Source organism: Microtus pennsylvanicus, chromosome 17 (genome assembly GCF_037038515.1).
Source record: "Microtus pennsylvanicus isolate mMicPen1 chromosome 17, mMicPen1.hap1, whole genome shotgun sequence".
Lineage (NCBI taxonomy): Eukaryota > Metazoa > Chordata > Mammalia > Rodentia > Cricetidae > Microtus > Microtus pennsylvanicus.
In genome coordinates, this window is record NC_134595.1 from 11,814,502 (window position 1) to 11,833,185 (window position 18,684).

The 18,684-nt window shown below is 39.6% G+C and overlaps 1 protein-coding gene across 1 annotated transcript in view; it reads right to left on the reverse strand.

The window, feature by feature from the left end:
• Window positions 1-314: 314 nt before the first annotated feature.
• Window positions 315-18,684, reverse strand: part of Abca12 (ATP binding cassette subfamily A member 12) — a 165,131-nt gene continuing 146,761 nt past the window's right edge. The window contains exons 42-53 of the mRNA XM_075951808.1: window positions 17,827-17,942; window positions 16,690-16,849; window positions 15,394-15,647; window positions 12,520-12,724; window positions 11,584-11,693; window positions 11,172-11,313; window positions 9,947-10,081; window positions 7,906-8,009; window positions 6,352-6,444; window positions 5,134-5,239; window positions 2,838-2,975; window positions 315-1,425 (exon numbers count right to left, since the gene is read on the reverse strand). Of these exons, the coding sequence (XP_075807923.1) occupies window positions 1,318-1,425; window positions 2,838-2,975; window positions 5,134-5,239; window positions 6,352-6,444; window positions 7,906-8,009; window positions 9,947-10,081; window positions 11,172-11,313; window positions 11,584-11,693; window positions 12,520-12,724; window positions 15,394-15,647; window positions 16,690-16,849; window positions 17,827-17,942 (1,671 nt within the window). The 3' untranslated portion in view covers window positions 315-1,317. The remainder of the gene's footprint in view (window positions 1,426-2,837; window positions 2,976-5,133; window positions 5,240-6,351; window positions 6,445-7,905; window positions 8,010-9,946; window positions 10,082-11,171; window positions 11,314-11,583; window positions 11,694-12,519; window positions 12,725-15,393; window positions 15,648-16,689; window positions 16,850-17,826; window positions 17,943-18,684) is intronic.

Here is an 18,684-nt window from a genome sequence, read left to right on the forward strand (position 1 = left end):
CTGAAAAAGCAAAGCGGTAAAGCTTCTCTGGGAAAGTGTAACATTGCTCAAGACTGTCAGATGGACACAGTGGAGACCAAGCATTTGAATTAAGGGGTCATTAAGTGAAAACCTTCAGACATGGGAAGGAGTGTAGAGCATCATGGGAACGGCAAGAGACCAGCAGGACTCAATCCTAAAGAAGAAGGGGAGATGGATGCTGGTGAGAGTGACAGAGGAAGCAGGGGCCAGGTCACATGGAACCTCATAGGCCATGTGTCTCCTAACTGTGTCCCTGGCTCTTCCCTAGCAAACAAAATGGCATCATTAATAGCTTCTTTTAAACTTTAAATTTATTGGTCATTGAAACAGAACAGTTGTGTCAAAGCTGGCAAACGTACACACACACACACACACACACACACACACACATTCAAAGGGTATGTAACTTGGCATTATCAAGTAGTCTATCTTGTAATCATAGATATAATTCCAAGTCAACCAGAGAGATAATAAGCTGAAAAAATATTTCCATATTAATTTTTCTTTCACAGCAAGGTTTCCTGTGTAGAAACTAGAATTGTGAAAGTTTCTGGAAGAGCTTTAAAAATGTTGCCTGCCAGCAGCATGTGAGTTCTCTATGGTTTCCAGGATCTGCCCAGCTGACACACCTGTCTCCTCTCAATAAACAAGAAGCGTCTTCTCCATGTGCCTTACATTGGCCAGGCACAACTGGAATGGACCTAAGTTTGGTTTACCACCAGGGTAAACTGCTGTCTCATTGTATTCTTATCATAAGGCACATTGCGGGGCTCACCATGGCCCCATGTATTCACAGGCACTGAAACTAACACACACCTCCTATAGTGACTGTGCTCACTGCTTTCTGTCAATGTTAATCCAGTCCTTAGCACTTTACACAAAATACTAAATTCATGGGTTCATGCTATTTTCTAGAAATAAGTTATTTTGTTTGAGCACCTAACGGTCTCCCCTCATCCACCTTACTTTTCTTCTCTGGCCTTACTTTTTAACTACTAATACCCATGTTTTTTAAGCTGCCCTTTTATTGAAAGTAATAAATTAAGACATCCATCATGAGGTTGACCGTTTGCGTAAGGATCACCGGCATAAACATTGCATGCTCACTGTGTTGAGTACAGGGCTATCGTTTCGGGAGCAATAACATTTGCTGGTATCCATTTTAATTTGTCAGTCTCATGCTGTGCACTTGTGTGCAGCATAACACTTTTAAAGGAAGAGATGTTTTAAAAATGGAGTCCTCTTGGAAAGGCATCCATCAGGCATTTACTGAAGTTGAATCTGCTGCTGCAGGTGCTAAGACTGTCTCTGGCCATCCTGTGAGTCAACGCTTATGGAGGAACCATGGCTGCTGGTATCGACATTTTCATAGGACTTTTGGTCTTTGGCGAAGTTGATGAAAACCTGAGTTTTTTAAGGGAATGAAAGACATTAGTGCCAGGTAAATAAAAGAAATAAGGCTCTTTCTTTCTCTCTCTCTCTCTCTCTCTCTCTCTCTCTCTCTCTCTCTCTCTCTCTCCTCCCCTCATCTCTCTCTGCCTCTCTCTCCATTCCACTCTCTATTGCTTTCCCTCTTTCACTACCTCCCTTTTTTCCTCTCACACACTTAAAGTTAAGAAATGATTTCTCCAGGACATGCTCATAGGCTTGCATGTGCATCCTCCCTAGAAGTCCATTTATTCAGCCAACTTCAACTAGACTTTAAAATGTATGCTCGTTTCTGTGACTATGAGTACATTTTTGCCATAGTCTAAATTTAAATCTATGGTTAAGGATCTATAGCCATGTATCTCTAATCCACATGATCCCCACTGAAACCTTCATCACATATGATAAGGATCCCAGCCTGATCCCCTATCAAATGTTTAAATAGAAATATCAAGAGAGAATTCACTAGTTTCAGCAGGTAATACACAGAATAAAATTTGTGCAGAAAACTCCCATTATGTTAAGTTTGCCAATTATCTAGCAGGAAGACCTTTTTATGTGATTAAAATAATTAAACTTATTAATTGTAAAATTGATCTCAATGTCACTGAGGATCTAGTTTTCCTATTCATGTTGCTCAATGTTGGTCAAATAAGTCTAAGAATAAGTAAGTCTTCAGTGTTAGCAAAACCATAATTGACTTAAGTCCCTATAAAACATTAATCCATAAAATTCAGGACAATCCATAGTCTTACTCTCCAGCTTACTTCAAAGTCAAGCATAACGTTTGTTTTTTGTACGTTGCGTTGGCTGAGCTGTATAACACTCAGTAGAGAGATGGTGGGTGGATGACTTAGGGAGCTGCCTTCCACTCTGGAGTGGAAAGGTAATTAAGATGTGTAAGGAAGAGAAAGAAACTCTCCGTTTGCTGTATTAAGTGTGTGAATTTAATGAATGTAAGTGAGGGTCTGTACACTCTCTGTCTCTTGTCCCACACACGCTAATTTAGGAAACTGAGTAATGGAAACCTTCGTTATAAAACCCACCCAGAAGAAAGAAGAGGAAGCATTAACAGTTAATTATTTCGTAGGTGACGAGAATGGTTTCCTGCTTCCATGCACACGTAAACATTTATGGAAGTAGATGTCATTTACACTGGAAAAAATAACTTCATTTCTCCACTAAAAATAGCTACGAATGCTTTTCATATCTATTTTTTAATATCTCAAATGCAGTTAGAAATAAATTAGGCTCTTTGCTAAGGTTTTCAGGTGCAAGATTAGATACTGACTTAATTAAAAGTAAATTAAATGTCATTAAAAAGAAATAAGCAGGATGCATAATAACTAATGTGTGACACTTGCTATGGATTGTGGCGTGCCTTTTACCTCTTCCAGAGTGGTCTGGCTCACGAGGAAATTTGTGATATTTAAAGCAGTCTTGTTGGTTTCCAGAAGGTCAAAAATGTTCGCTACTCCTCCTGCTGTGACCGGCACATGGTATTCTAGCATGCTAAGATGCTGATCCTGCAGGAACCAAAGGGAAAGACCTGTTTGACAATGGCAAGGTAACATCGACTTGATCAGATTTCACTTTATGGACAGCTGGGGAAAATGCTGGAAGTTTTTCCCTGGGAGAAACAGTGCCATGGTGTAAATAATGGGCAAATTTTGAAACTAGCAGCTTATAGAGATGAAATGAGAAGTTTTACGGACATCAGAGAGAAAACAAATCAGAAAGTTAGTGAAAATTCCAAAGCATCCTGGGCCCATGAGCATTTCCAAAGTTACCATCTCATCTGGGGGCAGGGGGACCCTGTAGGATGCATCCCATATGAATCATCTTGTGGGTCAGTTTTAACTGATTTGCTGTTCAGCTGATATGAGTTTAGGATGGCTAGGCTTCAGTAGTGTTGAAGTTGTCTAGAAACCATTGGCTACTTTTCTCGACTCACCTTAAAACCTGACAAGGCTTTTCAGTTCTTAGGCTTTAACCACTAGGATCGTGTACTTCATAACCTAGTGCTGTTTTCTTGGAGTGTCTCTAACACCCGCTCTTCTCAATGTTTTGCCTAGTTTTTCTTGGGGGGGGGGTGTTTTTCTTTAACGCATCTCTCTTTAAGATGGGAATTTAAGGAACGTTGACCTTTCCTTTCTGTGAGCTCCCTTCACACAACTGACTTGATGCTCCTTCCTCCACAAGTGAGGTACTGCAGCAGGCTCCTTGGAAGCCTAGGAACCAGATGTGCTGATTCATTCTGCCACAAAGCAGCCAGAGAAGCTGAATGCTAGCTTGGTCAGATGTTGTCTCGTTGCGGAATCTACTTCTGCGGTGTTTGTAGCACTATCAAGTTGGTGCGTCTCAGCTTATTTTCCAGACTTTCTCTTTCTCCCCTCCTTGTCTGGAACCTGCCCCCCCCCCCCGATAACCTTTTACTCTCATTGACCCTGTCCCTGTAATCTGATTGTCATGCATCTTTAATTCTGATTGGCGCAGGTATTTTTCATTTGAAGAGATATAGACATTATTGCAAAAGTATAAAGGTACTCTCTTGGGGAGAAATGGCCTTTATCATCAGCTCATTTACTTTGGGTAGCTTTTGTCCCAGGAGGCACACACCAGGGAAAATGGAATCTTGACTCAGTAAATGAACATTACAACCAAGCAACTGACTCCTTGTGTGAGACGAACACCATTTGTAGAAGAAAGATGGGCTTTGACAAGAAACTTGAAAGCTAATATTCCTAGAGAAATTATTTGAGACTTGGGGAGGCTGAGGCAAAATATTTTATGAAGGTAAAACAATTATTTTAAAAATGTGTTCCTTTGCTATCTAATATCCTCGCACATTAATATTATGCCCTATAGTTTGTGAAGACACCAGACATTTTCCATGTCTGTTGTGTAAAGTAGGTGTTTAGTCTTGCTTACAAGTAAGAGAAACAAAGTTCAGAGTCCTCACATGACTCCTTGGATATCTCCTCCACACAGCCAGGCTCAACTCTCAGCTTTTCAATTTCTTTTCATTATTCTATTTGATTTCCTTTTAACAACAATTATTTGTCATCCTCAATTTGTACAAATGACCTGTCTGTCAAAGATGTTATTCTGATGATTTTTCTGCCAAGTACATTAAATATGTGAGACACAAATGTGCACATCCCTGTGCGTCCATCTGGTCGGTTTTACTGCATAAGCAAGAAGGAACCAGCTTTAAGACACTTCAATCATTTTGGGAGCAGAGGATTGCTCAGACCTTTGTGGGCTTATTTTTCAAAGGAGAGGAACAAAGCAGATAAAAATCTTCCAGCTGCAGAATTCTGAGTCCACTATTTTTTTTCTGTAAGTAATGCCGTTGGTCATATAATGCCTGTCAATCCTTGGCTTCCTAACGTGTGTATGTGATTATTAAGCTGGCAATTTATACATCTTGAAAACAAATTCAGTAGATTATAAAGACTTTGTAAGGAAGAAATTAATATGCAGGTATAAAATAACTACATTAATTTAAAATACCTACAACATTATATAATCTGGAGGCTTTATTTATTTGTATAAAGTTGACATCTTGAACTAATGGGTTAGGATGAATAACAACACTGTGATCCACTAGGAAATAGCAAACATCCACTTTGTTATTACTCGAAAAGCCAGTCAAGGTCAAAAGGCAGAAACATCACTTACTTTTAAGTATGTTTTTGGAAAGTGCAGCTGCATAAACCTTGTGAGGTTTTCCATGCTCACTTTATTATTTTTCAAGTGAACCTTGACAGTAAATCCACGTCCAAACCTAAAAGTGCAAAAATACAGTGTGAATTACATTTTGCCAAATTTGCCTTTGGAATTCTAGATAATGAAATATGTCCCAGGCTGACCATTACAGCCCCTTATCATATATAAAGACTCATTTTGCTATAAAAGTTCAGCGCATGCTGCAAACTGGACAGTTCAATGCCATGTTTTATTTTTTGTTTGTTTTTAATTTCTACCTCTAACTGTTCCAGAATCTTGGAGCAAAAGCAACACTGAAATGAAAGCACACAATCTTGGCTTACTTTGACAGTCGTCAAATGACAATGATAGATGCCAACTTTTGGAGTTAAATTCTTTCTAAGTTAGATCAAGGTCTTGAGAGGCAGGGCATTGGAGATTTGATGTCAGTCACGAAGGTTAAAGACACTGGGATTCCAACACTAAGTATGCAGTCAATCAGTATCCTGGTGTTAACTCTTCTGAGAGCAGAGTTCATGCACAAGTTATGACACCCTACAAGCAACTCAATATCTCTGTCATCATTTTGTCTTTATCTCACATAATACTATTTTGATAAGACAATTAAGTTTCTGTATGGAAATATATAAAGTATCATGCTGTAGTTTAGAGATTCACACACACACATACATATATACATAACTTGGGAATATAAATTAATAATTTAATTTTAATGTGATGCTATTATCATATTTATGCATCTTTTCCCAGTGTATTCTTGATTCAAAGGCCTTGAATGTGGTGAAAATGTTAAATAGCTTACAGAAAGCTTGAGCAAATGGCAAACAAACATGGTAGATTTAAAAATCCATGCCTTCACGTACTTGACAAGTCTAATTTGTTATTGGGTATATTCGTGAAACTACTTCCTGGGAGTATTTTGGTTGTAAATGATTTATTATTATGACTATGAGGAGCTTCAAACTTTCTAAGACTTGGAGGTTCTTAACTAAAAATACAATAAACCTTTAATAAAATAATTAAAATTTCAGGTGGGTTAATGACTACTTCCAATGAGGAGAGTCTTCTAAGGTTTTCTATCCATTGCACAGTGAAGACTGGAGTAAGCAACAGGCGTAACTGCTGGAACAATTCCCCTACACAATGTGCAAAGCCGTATCTATTGGTTACCTGCTCTTTATGTGCTGCAAAGATCCAATGCACTGGAACCTTCCGTTCACCATAATGGCCAGCCGGGTACAAAGGGCTTCACATTCTTCCATGCTAAAAGAGAAGGCAGATTACTACTAACATCCAGGACACAGAAATCGGGCTAAAGTGGTAAGCGTACGTGTAACCATCTTTCCTGTCTAGACCATCTACTGTCCAACCCAACAGTCCTTCCCAGCTCACACAAGCTCTAACTCAAGACCTACATTTTTCCACAACCACGCAGAGTATCTTCCTTGCTATCTCATACTCCAGTTGGCTTTGTTTGGGGTTTAATATGGTACTGGAGCGATCTCCCTTGAGGGTTCTCTTGAGAAGGTTAAGCTGTTGAAAGATAGACTAGACTCACAAACAAAATGACAAGAACTCTCTCTTGAGAAAGAACAAAAAAAGTCTTGAAATATAAAGTAAGCATAGTCAGACGGGGTTTATTCCTGTCCTCTTACACTCAAGGCCATCTTTCCTGTCTAGACCATCTACTGTCCAACCCAACAGTCCTTCCCAGCTCACACAAGCTCTAACTCAAGACCTACATTTTTCCAAAATCACGCAGAGTATCTTCCTTGCTATCTCATACTCCAGTTGGCTTTGTTTGGGGTTTGTACCTGATGACAAGCTCTCTCGTTTTCTGGGTGATGGTACCTAGAGGGAGTCCCAGTTATCACCCTGTTCAAGCCATGCAGAAGTCCATGGGAGTGCAATGATTAGCTTCAGGGTGACAGGCTCCATGTTGGCACACACACAACTCTCAGAATAAACACATCTAATTATTTTCTGCTGTGCGATCATTATAATGAAAGGTGAACTTAATCCAAATCGTAACAGTAGGCCAATGTCGTCAAAGAGGCATAGATAAAATGCTTCAGTGTCTTCGTACTTAGAGACAGAGGGCTATGCTGTGCTAGAGAGCAGTGTGGGTGGACTGACGAGGTGAGGACCTGCAAGGAGTTGGTGGTGACTACTTCAGGAAGAAAACATACGTAAAGGAATGCATGGAGACAGAACATCCGGCGAGGGGGTGCAGAGCCAAGAGGCACTCAGCCTGACTAATAAGAGAAGGAGACTAAGGAATGTGAGACCGTTTGAAAGGCAGTTGGGAACAATAACCAAGGATAAGTCATGAGAGCTTCACAGTAAAAATGTCTACTGAGACCCTGTCCTACCACACTATCCTCACTGTGAAACCCAGTCTTGACTCACTACAAACATACAATACTCCAAATGGGCTGATGGGAGGGCTCAGTTGATAAAGGCACCTGCTTCCAACCTGACTACCCGAGTCTGCTCTGTGAGACCCTCATGTAGAAGTACACTGACTTTCTCAAGTTGTCCTCTGACCTCTACAAGCAAACAGATCTCTCTCTGTCTCTCTCTGTCTCTGTCTCTCTCTGTCTCTGTCTCTGTCTCTCTCTCTCTCACACACACACAATTAAAAAGAAAATACTCTGAGCACTGATGAGTACTCATGTTCTATATGCGTCACATCAGAGTCCCCAGGGCCCTGACTCGGTTTACCTGTGAGATGTGAGGATAACAGAGCACTTGTTCTGCACCTCTTCTGAAATGATCCTCCAGAGGTGTCGTTTTGACTTGGGATCCATCCCAGAGCTCGGCTCGTCCTTAATAGAGAGTTAGCAGAAAAAAAATGTATCAAATAATGTTTGATGAGGATCTCTATAAGAATAACCACTTCTCAACTCCCTGGGAGCAGAAAGCACTTTTCGAGGTCCTGTGACTAACTTGTTTTATACATGTATATGTTTTATAAATAATAAGCTTTTTTCTGCTGCTGTCAAAATCTCAAAATTAAGTATTTAAAATTGTCAGTCTGTTTAAAGAAGTGTTTCGGTGAAGCTGACATCCTGTTACTTTACATCCGCCTCTTAGCTTTCCTTGGGAAAAAAAAATCTACTTCAATTACCAAAGGAGCAGAGTTTTTACATTTAATTCTACGTTCTCACATATGTATTTGAAGCTCCATCAACGAGATTGCCATCTTCCCCCTGCAAGTGGGATTGTGGCTGCCAGCGATCCTGTGCCGTGCGAAGCAGAAGACAACACAACTTGACGTCTCAGTGACTATGCTCTGCATGTATTTTTAGTGTTTTGTTATTAATCAAAATTTAAGACTCTTTGGGAAAATAAAAATGAGATTTGTAGAAGTCGCCAAAGTGGAAAAATCCACAATAGTCTTCAAAGTCAATGAGATTTCTATAGATTCAGACAGAAGATACTTTCAAAAATGAAATAACAGATAATGTAAATAAGCAGTAATGGATCCCAACAGGTGGATAAATGAAAAAAATTATAGGTCACAATTAAATAAAAATTTTCAAAACGTATGTGCAATGGAATAAATGAGATCACCAGAAGTTCATCATGCGTAGCAGTACGCTGAATCTAAATAAAGCGGTGAGAGCTACTTTGAGGAGATGACAAAGGAGGTATTGTCACTGTTTCTATTTTATGGAGAAAATGTAATGAATATGCAGTGTATTCATACGGCAGGGCCTTCGGCTTGTAGCCTGTATTTCCTCAGCTCATTACTACATGCATTTACATGGTACTTTTTCATGCAAACGGCTCTTCATCTATTATCTCACAAGGGGGCCCCAGGATTGCTTTGTTCAGCTTAAGGGATGCTTACACAATAGGCTTCCATTATAAACACTGACTGGCAGCGATGTAATGCATTAGAAGCTTCCGGTATTCTGGAAATATGGTCTGTCTAGGCAGCTTAAATGATTGGATCCACTGTGTGACTTAATCCCTGGAATAATGTGCTGATTTATAGCTGGGTTTTACTGCATGCAGTTAAAGTTCTTTTTAAACTCAGAGGTTCTTGAATGAAGGCAATCTTCCAAAATAGGGACACGTTTATTTCTCTGGAATAAAGGCTCTTTTGCTTTGGTGGGCCTCGGGAGCAGAATACTATATCACTAGTGTGGGCAATTTGCATTTTCAGGTGATCAATTAAATTTTGCAGCTCTTAACCAAATATAAATGTGGAATATATTTTTTGATGCTTTACCAAATGCATATGAAGCAACACAGTGTTTTTTCCATAACTTCACATTTTTAAGCTACAAAGGAATATAATTGTAGCACAACACTGTTCTTTTTTTTTTTTGGTCAGGGTTTCTAAAATGCACCTCTTTCCACAGTAAAAAATTGGACACTGCTAGTTCACTTGATCAGGACCTAACAGGAAGATGATTTCATCAATAAGTGGGAATTAAATCTGAACCTCTTTTATAACATATTTGAACCCCTGAGTTTTTTGGAGCTATTTCTCAGTCACACGCTGAGTGCTTTCTCTGGAGTCTCCTGCGCCATTGCTTCAGACACATCTGTTTTTCTGAGGACACTGACACGATCATAAATTATTTATTAATATAAATTCTCATTATGTCGTAGTCCTCGTGCTTTGACAGTGATTGGCACACAGTGAGACTTCACTAGATGCTGGTGGCGCTGCCGGTGGAACAACTATTCGACACAAGCCTGGATATCTTGCTTTGATCCTTTATAGTTTGATTTCCAATGCCTCTCTTACCAGCAGGAGGATGGATGGTTTCCCTATTAAGGCCAGGGCAGTGGACAGCTTTCTTTTTGTGCCATAACTGCACATGGAGGTAGATCTGTCCTTGTAGGGCATCAAGTGAAGTCTCCTAAGGAGTTTATGAACTGTCTGTGGATAAGAAGAAGAGGAATTAGGCAACCCACCCCTGAGTCAAGACCTTAAGGCACCAAAACATGCCAGTGCCAAGAAATGTTTCTAGGCGAGAATACAGGTCTGGAAGAAATGAAAATATTTAAATTCAACACAGATTTCATTTTCATCTTTAAAAGATTGATTATAAATCAACACGTCATCAAAAAGAGAAAAACAATTTCCTGGAGGTGCATTTTCAAATGTTTGTATGTGCTTACAATTACAGACTACCTTATGCTGGTACCCCAGCATTCTCCTGCAATGCTTAAAAGCCAGAGACCTAAGGCAGAGGGGTTCAAAGGCCAGTTTCCCGTTGATTGCCATCCCACTTCATCCTTCGTTTTTACCGAGCTGTGAGTTGTCAGAAAGACTTTAAGGCTATTGAAAACTGACCTGCTATCAAAACTGCCATGCATTAGGAACCCTGGATTCTTGCAGTTATTTCTGCAATAAAGCAACCCTAGCAAATGATGAAATCCTAGTTGGATATTCCCATCAATTCTCCGGAATTGGAAGAACAAAGGAATGCCTTTCAAGTGTTTAGTCAGTCCATTACAAATAATAAATTGTTGCAGTGGTACACAGAGTTACAGAATAAAAGTCAAAGTTGATATTACAACTTAGTGGTAGGTTATATACTCAGCATGCATGAAGCCTTGAGTTCAATCCCATGCGGTGATAAGTAAAAAATAAAGAATAGAAAAAGAAGTAGAAATGAAAGCTCTTCTATTTCACTTGGAGATTTTGCAGAGAATCGTGTATACCAACATTTATTTGAACAGTTAAACAATTACTAACACCACCAATCAAGGTTCAACTTGGAGTCAAACACGGTGTGAATATCTACTTACTAAGAGAGCTGAACAAAGTAAGGCCAAGGCGCTTCTAAAGCCGCACGCTTAGGCAAGTTTGGATATAGAATATACAATCAAGCCTAGTTGGGTCACTGGTTAGAAGGGCATGTTATGGTTTCCTGCATGGCGCATTGGCTTTTCCAGGCATACCGTGAGAGAAGGGGTAGAGATAGCAATCTTCAGAGTAAGCTGCTTTCCGTATGTGTACTCACTTCTTTGATGTCTTTCTCTGGAATTCCATGCACCCTAGCGTAGAAATACAAGTGTTCTTCCACAGTTACCAGGTCATCCAAGGCATCCTCCTGAGGGCAGTAGCCAACCAATGAGCTGTGAGAGTCCACATGACCCAGGGATCTAAATGGAGACGATCAGCACACATGAGTTTCTAACAGGGTGGGTCACTAGTATTGGGTTAGTCACTTTGTCTTGGTTAATATAGAGAGAATTTTGATAAAAGAGGGGAAACTTTTACTACCAGAGTCATAGTTAAGGTTTAAAATAAACTTCAGTCACTTTAGTGATTCCCTTCCTTAGGTCACAAAGACTTCATAATGCAACCATGAAACTACATAAAAGCTTGTTAAAACTGTGCTGTGTTCAGTAAGTGTAAGTATCCATTTGTACCCGCTCTTGTTCCTGATCAGGATGTTCCCGCTCGAAGGAATTACGTCTCCAGTCAGCATCTTAAATATAGTAGTTTTCCCTGCTCCGTTCACACCGAGGAGACCAAAGCACTGAGATGGGGAGAGAAAGAAAACAGATGTGAGCTATAGAGACATGCTGCTATTGTAACTTCCTCCTCCTCCCTGGGTGAGACGCCTTCCCGGGAAGAATATATCACTAGAATTGTATCTGGATAATATACTGCTCCACTGGCATTTGGTAGGAGTTTCTCTTCTAAAAAAATGGGGGGTATTATGTGCTCTCTTTCCTCTAAGCACAAGAACACCTGTAGATAGAGACACTCTGATTTACATGTGCTGTGGTACCCCTTATGTGACATGATAAACTACCCCTCAAGTAAGATGTGCTAACTCAAAGAAGTAATTACAGTTATAGATTTCACATACTTTACACAAAATCACAACATTGCTGAAAGAGCCACTGATGAAATAATTTATGTCATTGAATGAATTGATGCTTGCACTCTCCAGCTCTGCTCAGCAAACTAAAAAGAGGCAGCCATATTCTTTTCCTTCTTGCAAAGCTACCTCAATTTCATGTCGGTGGAAAACTTAAGAACAGAAGTGAATTCATGCTAAGATGTCCCTCTGAGAACAGCTGTATTTCTGAAGGACTTTGAATGAGAGATGTCAGAGAGCATCCTCAAGGATGATAGTCCTGCCAATGGTCCGTCCCAGAGACAGCAACAGTGGAAACAGGCATTTAGGACTTTCTGTGTTCTGGGGGTGAATCTTCCCTGACTACAAAACCAAAGATTTATACTGCACACACACACACACACACACACACACACACACACACACGCACACACGCACACACACAGATACTCGGGGCTTGAGTTTTCTATTACTAGAAGACGAAAACCATGGTCCCTACCTCTCCAGCGGGTATCCCAAGACTAATGTTATTAACAGCTATTATCTTTTTGTGGATAAGTTGGTAGGTCTTTGTGAGACGATGGAGTTGGACCAGGTCAAACTCAGCAGCACCACTTTCAACTCTCAATCTCTCAGCCCGTACGTCTTCATCTTCATCTACTGTCTCCATGATAGGTGAGGATACAAATTTTCTGAAGAAGAGCCTAAAAACCAAGCCCAGTGATTTTATGCAATAGATTCTGAAATGACGCCACTCAGCCTGCAAATTTCAATGCTCTCACTTCTCTTGGAGCATGCTGCCTACTATAAGGCCGCTCTTACATTTGTTACTCTATCCTGTTAAAATGACTTAAGTGGCAACGTGGTGCTCTTTCCATATTCTTACAACAAGTGTAAATAGTGTTTACTTTCCATGTATAAAATGCTTACAGATCCACTGTTAAAATTCAAAATACTAATTTCAGTAACAATAAGATGGATGTCTGAAAGTCAGCTTCTAACAAGGAGTTCAGAATCTTTATTAAACTCAACAGATCTAAGCCCAAGATCATCCATCACCTTATCACTATAACAACTGTCTACTGCTCCCTCCCCTCCACCCCTCCCTTCTTTTTTCTCTTGCTCCTTTTCTTTCTTCATCCCACCTTCCTCCTCCTGTTTACTGTGATAAGCCTAAAGTGAGATATATACTCAACAATATTCTCTTTTCTTTCCTTATTTTTTCAAGGGGATGGAGATAGAACCCAGCTCAGTATTGCTGTCAATCGGCAGGTCTCTCCTCTTAAGATCATCTGTAATTCAAGTGTTACTTATTCTGTATTCTGGTTACAGCTGATCTCTCAACTCAAATCTAATCTAAAGCCCATGCATGCAATCAGTCTCCAAACATTAAAAATGCCTTGGAACTCTCGGTCATGGACCATTTTTCTGCCTGGTTCTATCTCTATGATAAACTTCAGTCTTATCAGTAACCTCAGCTACTCCTGTGTCTTTGACTCTTGCATTCTAGTCTGCACTGCTCTGACAAAATTATACCTGTTAACCCATCATGCAATCACAGTGTTCTCTGGTTACTAGCTATTATTAGATTGCCATTAGTTTCTCAGATAAAGTCCAAACCAGATCTCCCTACTAAGTATTCAAGAGATACCATAACCTTTCAACTGCACAATAAAGTTAAATGACCTACTATTTCATTACATTTATTCTATCTTCTAATCAAATGTATTTTTTCCTTAAGAAGTCTACAATATTTTTACTCTTTTGTCTTCTTTTCTTTTATTACTACTTAATTAAAACTTTATTTTAAATAGGTAACATAGGTATATATTAAAGTCTACATGGTACTAGAAATAGAATATGAAAAGCAATCAATATACAAACAATACTGACAATAAAGATAGTCTACTATAAGAAGGTAAACTTGTTTGTAACTCACATGGTAATATATCATATTCATTTCTTAACCTTTTACTTTTATTTAATAAATATTAGAACAGATATTACATAGATAATTGGATCATTCCTTCTCGGTGTGCATGTTTTAATTTGTGTGCGCATTTGATTACATATGTGCAAGTACACTTGACCATGCACACTTACGCAGAAAAGGATGTTGAGTACCCTGCTCTTTCATCACTCTACACCTTATCCTTTGAGGCAGAGTCTCTCACTGAAGCCAAGGTCTGCAGCTTTGGTTAGATGGCCAGCAAGCCCTAGGGATCTATCTGTCTCACCCTGTGCCCAACAATGATGAGGTTATATTTTCTGGCCTATGGTCAGCTTTTCATGCAAGTCCTAGGCATCTGAATTCAGGTCCTCATGCTTACATAGCAAGCATTCTTCTTCACCTCCCCAGGCCCTGGATCATTCTTCCTAATGGCTCAATAGTGCTACACTTACAAATGTATGTATATAAATTAAGCAATCCCTAAATAATGGAACGCTGGTTGTTTCCATTCTGTTGTTATTATAAATGGTTAATATGGTTAATAACTTTGCATATGCAAGTCTGGGTTTGTGGTATTATCTTTTGGAATATTACCCAGGAAGGCAGTGCTGGATTGGAGCGAATATATTCATCTGTGTCCCTTTTTTGACGCTCTCATCACTTCATCCCAGTCATCATTTTTGAGACTCACTGCCCATGCTACACACTCAAACCTGCTTCACTTCTGACCTTCAAGGTTTCCTTTTTATCTTCCTTTACTTGATATTTCTGTTTATATTCATATCCTCTCTCCATCACTGACTTTTAGTCTCTTTATGCTTATTTAATTTTGTCTTTTATTCCAAACAAACACTTACATGATTTGGGATTCCCCTCTGTATGCTGTGAATACCATTGGTATTCACAATAAAAAATCTGTTTTGACCAGTGGCTTAGCAGAACAGAGCTAGGCAGGGAAAACTAAACTGAATGCTGGGAGAAAGAAGGTAGAGTGAGAGAGAAGCCATGGAGCCACTGCTAGAGACAGACATGCTGAAACTTTGCCAGCAATCCATGGTCACGTGGCAATACACAGATTAATGGAGATGGGTTAGTTTAGGATATAAGAGTTAGCCAGAAATACACTTAAGCTATTGGCCAAACAGTACTGCAAATAAAATGGTTTCTGTGTGATTATTTCAGTTCTGGGCAGCCGGAAACAAACACGTGGGCCTTTCTACTACATTTACAGACCCACAAAAAGGCTGCTTACTAGGACAACTATATACTGCGGGTAAATGAATGACATCATGCTACCTTGTGTTAAAAGGTTTTAATGTTGATTTTCTCATGTTACTAGAGGAAACACCACAATTACTGCTCATCCCTGAGCATTCTGACTCTGATATCACGGAGGGCACATGCTGTTTACAGGTGGTTTACCTGAGCTTCTTTATCAGCCACTCATTGATTAGTAGGCGCAACAGGAAAAACATGGTGCCCTGAGAGACCAAAGCCACGAACATTGCGCCCAGTTTATCCATTTCAAAGGTTTCACTTGGATAGTCCACACCGTAGGCCTTTAAGAAATCCAGGACTGCCTGCTGCTGCGAGAGTTCAATCAAACCGTAGCCAAAACAGAACTGAGGGAATATCAGGAATATTCGTTTGAGGGTTTCAGAAATAAGTTCCAGAGTCTGAAAGAAGAGAAATAACAAAATTTAGTTTTAGGATTCCAACAACTTGACAAAAATTTAAAACCAGACGAAGACAGATGGGGAAGCCTGAGCAGATTGGCAATTACTTCTCACGCAAGGCGGAAGTGCATATTCCATTTGCTATACAAATGGCAGAATTTGTCATCAAAATACAAGTAAAAAAATGTTTTTCTCGAAGTGGCCAAAGGTATCAGACCCAATCCTGGAGGCAAAGTCATTTGCATTAGATTAGAGGGAGGTAAGCCCCTCAGGAATGATGGGATCCAGAACAGCATCAGGGGGTTCTTGAGTGAGAGAGGGCTCAGGAAAGCTTGCAGCCTTAGGGAATCTCTCCTGGGGAGAGACTGACAAGGTGAACCGAGGTAGAAGAAGAGACAATGGATATCAAGAGGCGCAAATGGCTCGTTTTCACATTATTCACACTTGAGACCAATGACTTCCACCTCTTGATTTCCCTTCCTCCCCTGGAGTGTCCTTGTCTGTTCCTCACCTCTCTTCATCTCTATTCTTTTCCGTCCAATTGCCTGGCACTGTTAGTGCTTCTCTTTCACTAATCATAATTGTTAGCTCTGAATGGAGAGTGATGCTTACAATGAAGTAGATTCCAATACATGATTGAAAGGGAATGGGTTGGGTTTTTCCTCTATGAGTGTTCAAATGAATCCTAACTCACGTCATATATAACCAAGCCATTCTTATCACCACTGCACCTGAGAAATTTGTTAGTGAGTAAAATGCTTAACTGACCAATTGGTGCCATACCATCTATCGATTTCATATCTATCGGTTTACTCAAGCCCTAGAAAAAGTCAGTATTATTAACACCCAGTAATACAATAAAAAGCATTAGCCTAGATAGAGCTTAATTTTTTAGGATATAGTTTCTTCTTCCCTAAATTTAATAAAATCAAATGATATCCTTTTCTATTTAAATACAGAATAAAGAAAATCTTTCCGTACGGAATGTACTAAGGCCTCTGGTTCATTTGCTGAAGTTTAACCGACAAATGGAGGACCTTACCGGATCGTTAGGCTTTTCCTTGGAAAGAAAGTACACCACCGACAAGGAGACAATGGAATTGATGCCGAAGAACAGGTTGACACAGACATAAGTGATGAAGGCCATTCCTGTTTCATGGAAGAGACCAGCCAGCAAATACATCCAAGAAAACGTTGCATAGCTGTAGGATAATAATACTAAAAGTTAGAATTATGCCTCGGTTATTCTGCTCTGTGAGACAATAAAATAAAACTCAGACAGGTTTTCACAGGAAAAGCAAACATGAGTGATGAGTGGCGAAGCCCTGGAGCTAGGTCTCTATTCCATCCCTCATCTTGACAAAGGATCCTCAAAGATGTTTTTGAAAATGACAGCAAGAAACCTATCTCTAAAGAAACCTCAGATAGCTTCCCATCATCACAACTATAAATTAATCCTCTGCAGGGAACAGTGTTACCCTGTCCGGGCAAGATTTCTGTTGCTCAGAAATCGGAGTTCAACCTGAATAAATCTCATCATTTAAAAGAGAGGAAAGATAATGACATCATTGTAGGTTGCTAGGGAGTCAAGATTGGTTAGAAGACAGGGGGCCTAGGTTGAGCAAAGATGAGCACATGTAATTTTAAATAGATCTAGAGACAGAAAGGCCCTATAGTTGCCCCAGATTTTAACTAAAAGATATCATCCACGCTTTTACAGTATAATCAGCTTTTCCACTGAGTGTTAGTTACATTACACAACCTGTATTACTCTAATACAGAATCAACAGTATGTATGCCCATAGGCATCTCTAAAAGACAAATAAAATAAACAGAAATAAACTTACACATATTTTATAAAGCCATATATAGGTAATACCCATACACATTCATATGTTTCTGGTCATTCTAAAATGTCCATTTTACATGTAATTTAGATTCTGTGTGTAAGTTGGTGCAATATGTGGTATTCAGTCATGCCTGTTAATGATAACGTTAATTTTCAGCAGTATGGTACTTACTTACAGACTGTGGACTAGCAATGTAATATATTGCTAGTCATCCCTCGCATTAAAGGACCCCAAGACAACTGTAAATTTGCTAATGAGAGTAAGGTCCTATGTATCTTGGAGTGCTTACTTCTGTTAATTCTTTTTTCATTGCTTCATCAACAACTTACCCAAACAGCAAAAGGAGAAGTGATACAGCTCCTAGATTGTTTTCACTGTAGAAGGCAGGTAGCTTGAAAATTGCAATGACACCGATTGAAAATGCTACAGGCACCAAGTAGAAGACCTATGGATATAGACAAAACAATGTTTACTATATGGTGAGCATTCGTTTTAAATCAATAAGTCATCTAATTTAAAGCTGTGGTAAGTTGGCCCAGAAAAGCTCCGAAGGAATGAATTTCTATTTGTCTTCCTGTTGCATGTAACATTCAGCTTATTTTACATTTATTTCACTTTAGAATTTGTCTTCTCTGATATGAGGTCAAGGCAGTTTCCATCTATATAGATATACAAGAAATCCCTGGTGTTCCCGCCTCAAGACTTAGGACTTGGGATCAGTCAGTTACAGAGGCTCTGGGAGACAGGTAAGAAGCCAGGATCCTTGATATTAGAGTCGGTCCTTAAAGTATTGATTTCATTTTATGCTGCTTCTCTCTCACACGGCTGCTTTTTGAGGTTCAATTATCGGGGTTAGGCATCCCATGAAAAACAGCAGGGCTACAGTTCTCCCAAATTCTTGAAATCACAGGTACATGAACAAAACCCTCAGTATTCTGTTGACAAGTAAAGACATTAAAGGTTGAAGAGTTTACAACAAGAAGCAGGCAGTGTAGGCACTGGTGCCACAATTTGAAGGTCGTGGTCAGAGGAATTTTGTGAACTGCAATGAGCATCAGTATTCAGACAACAGGATTCCAGTACCAATCCTTCATGGGGCACACACTGAAGCTTCCTTAACATTTAAGCTCCCATAAAGTCCAGAGCAGTCATTACCGTTCTTTTAGACTTGGCTTCTACAACAAGCA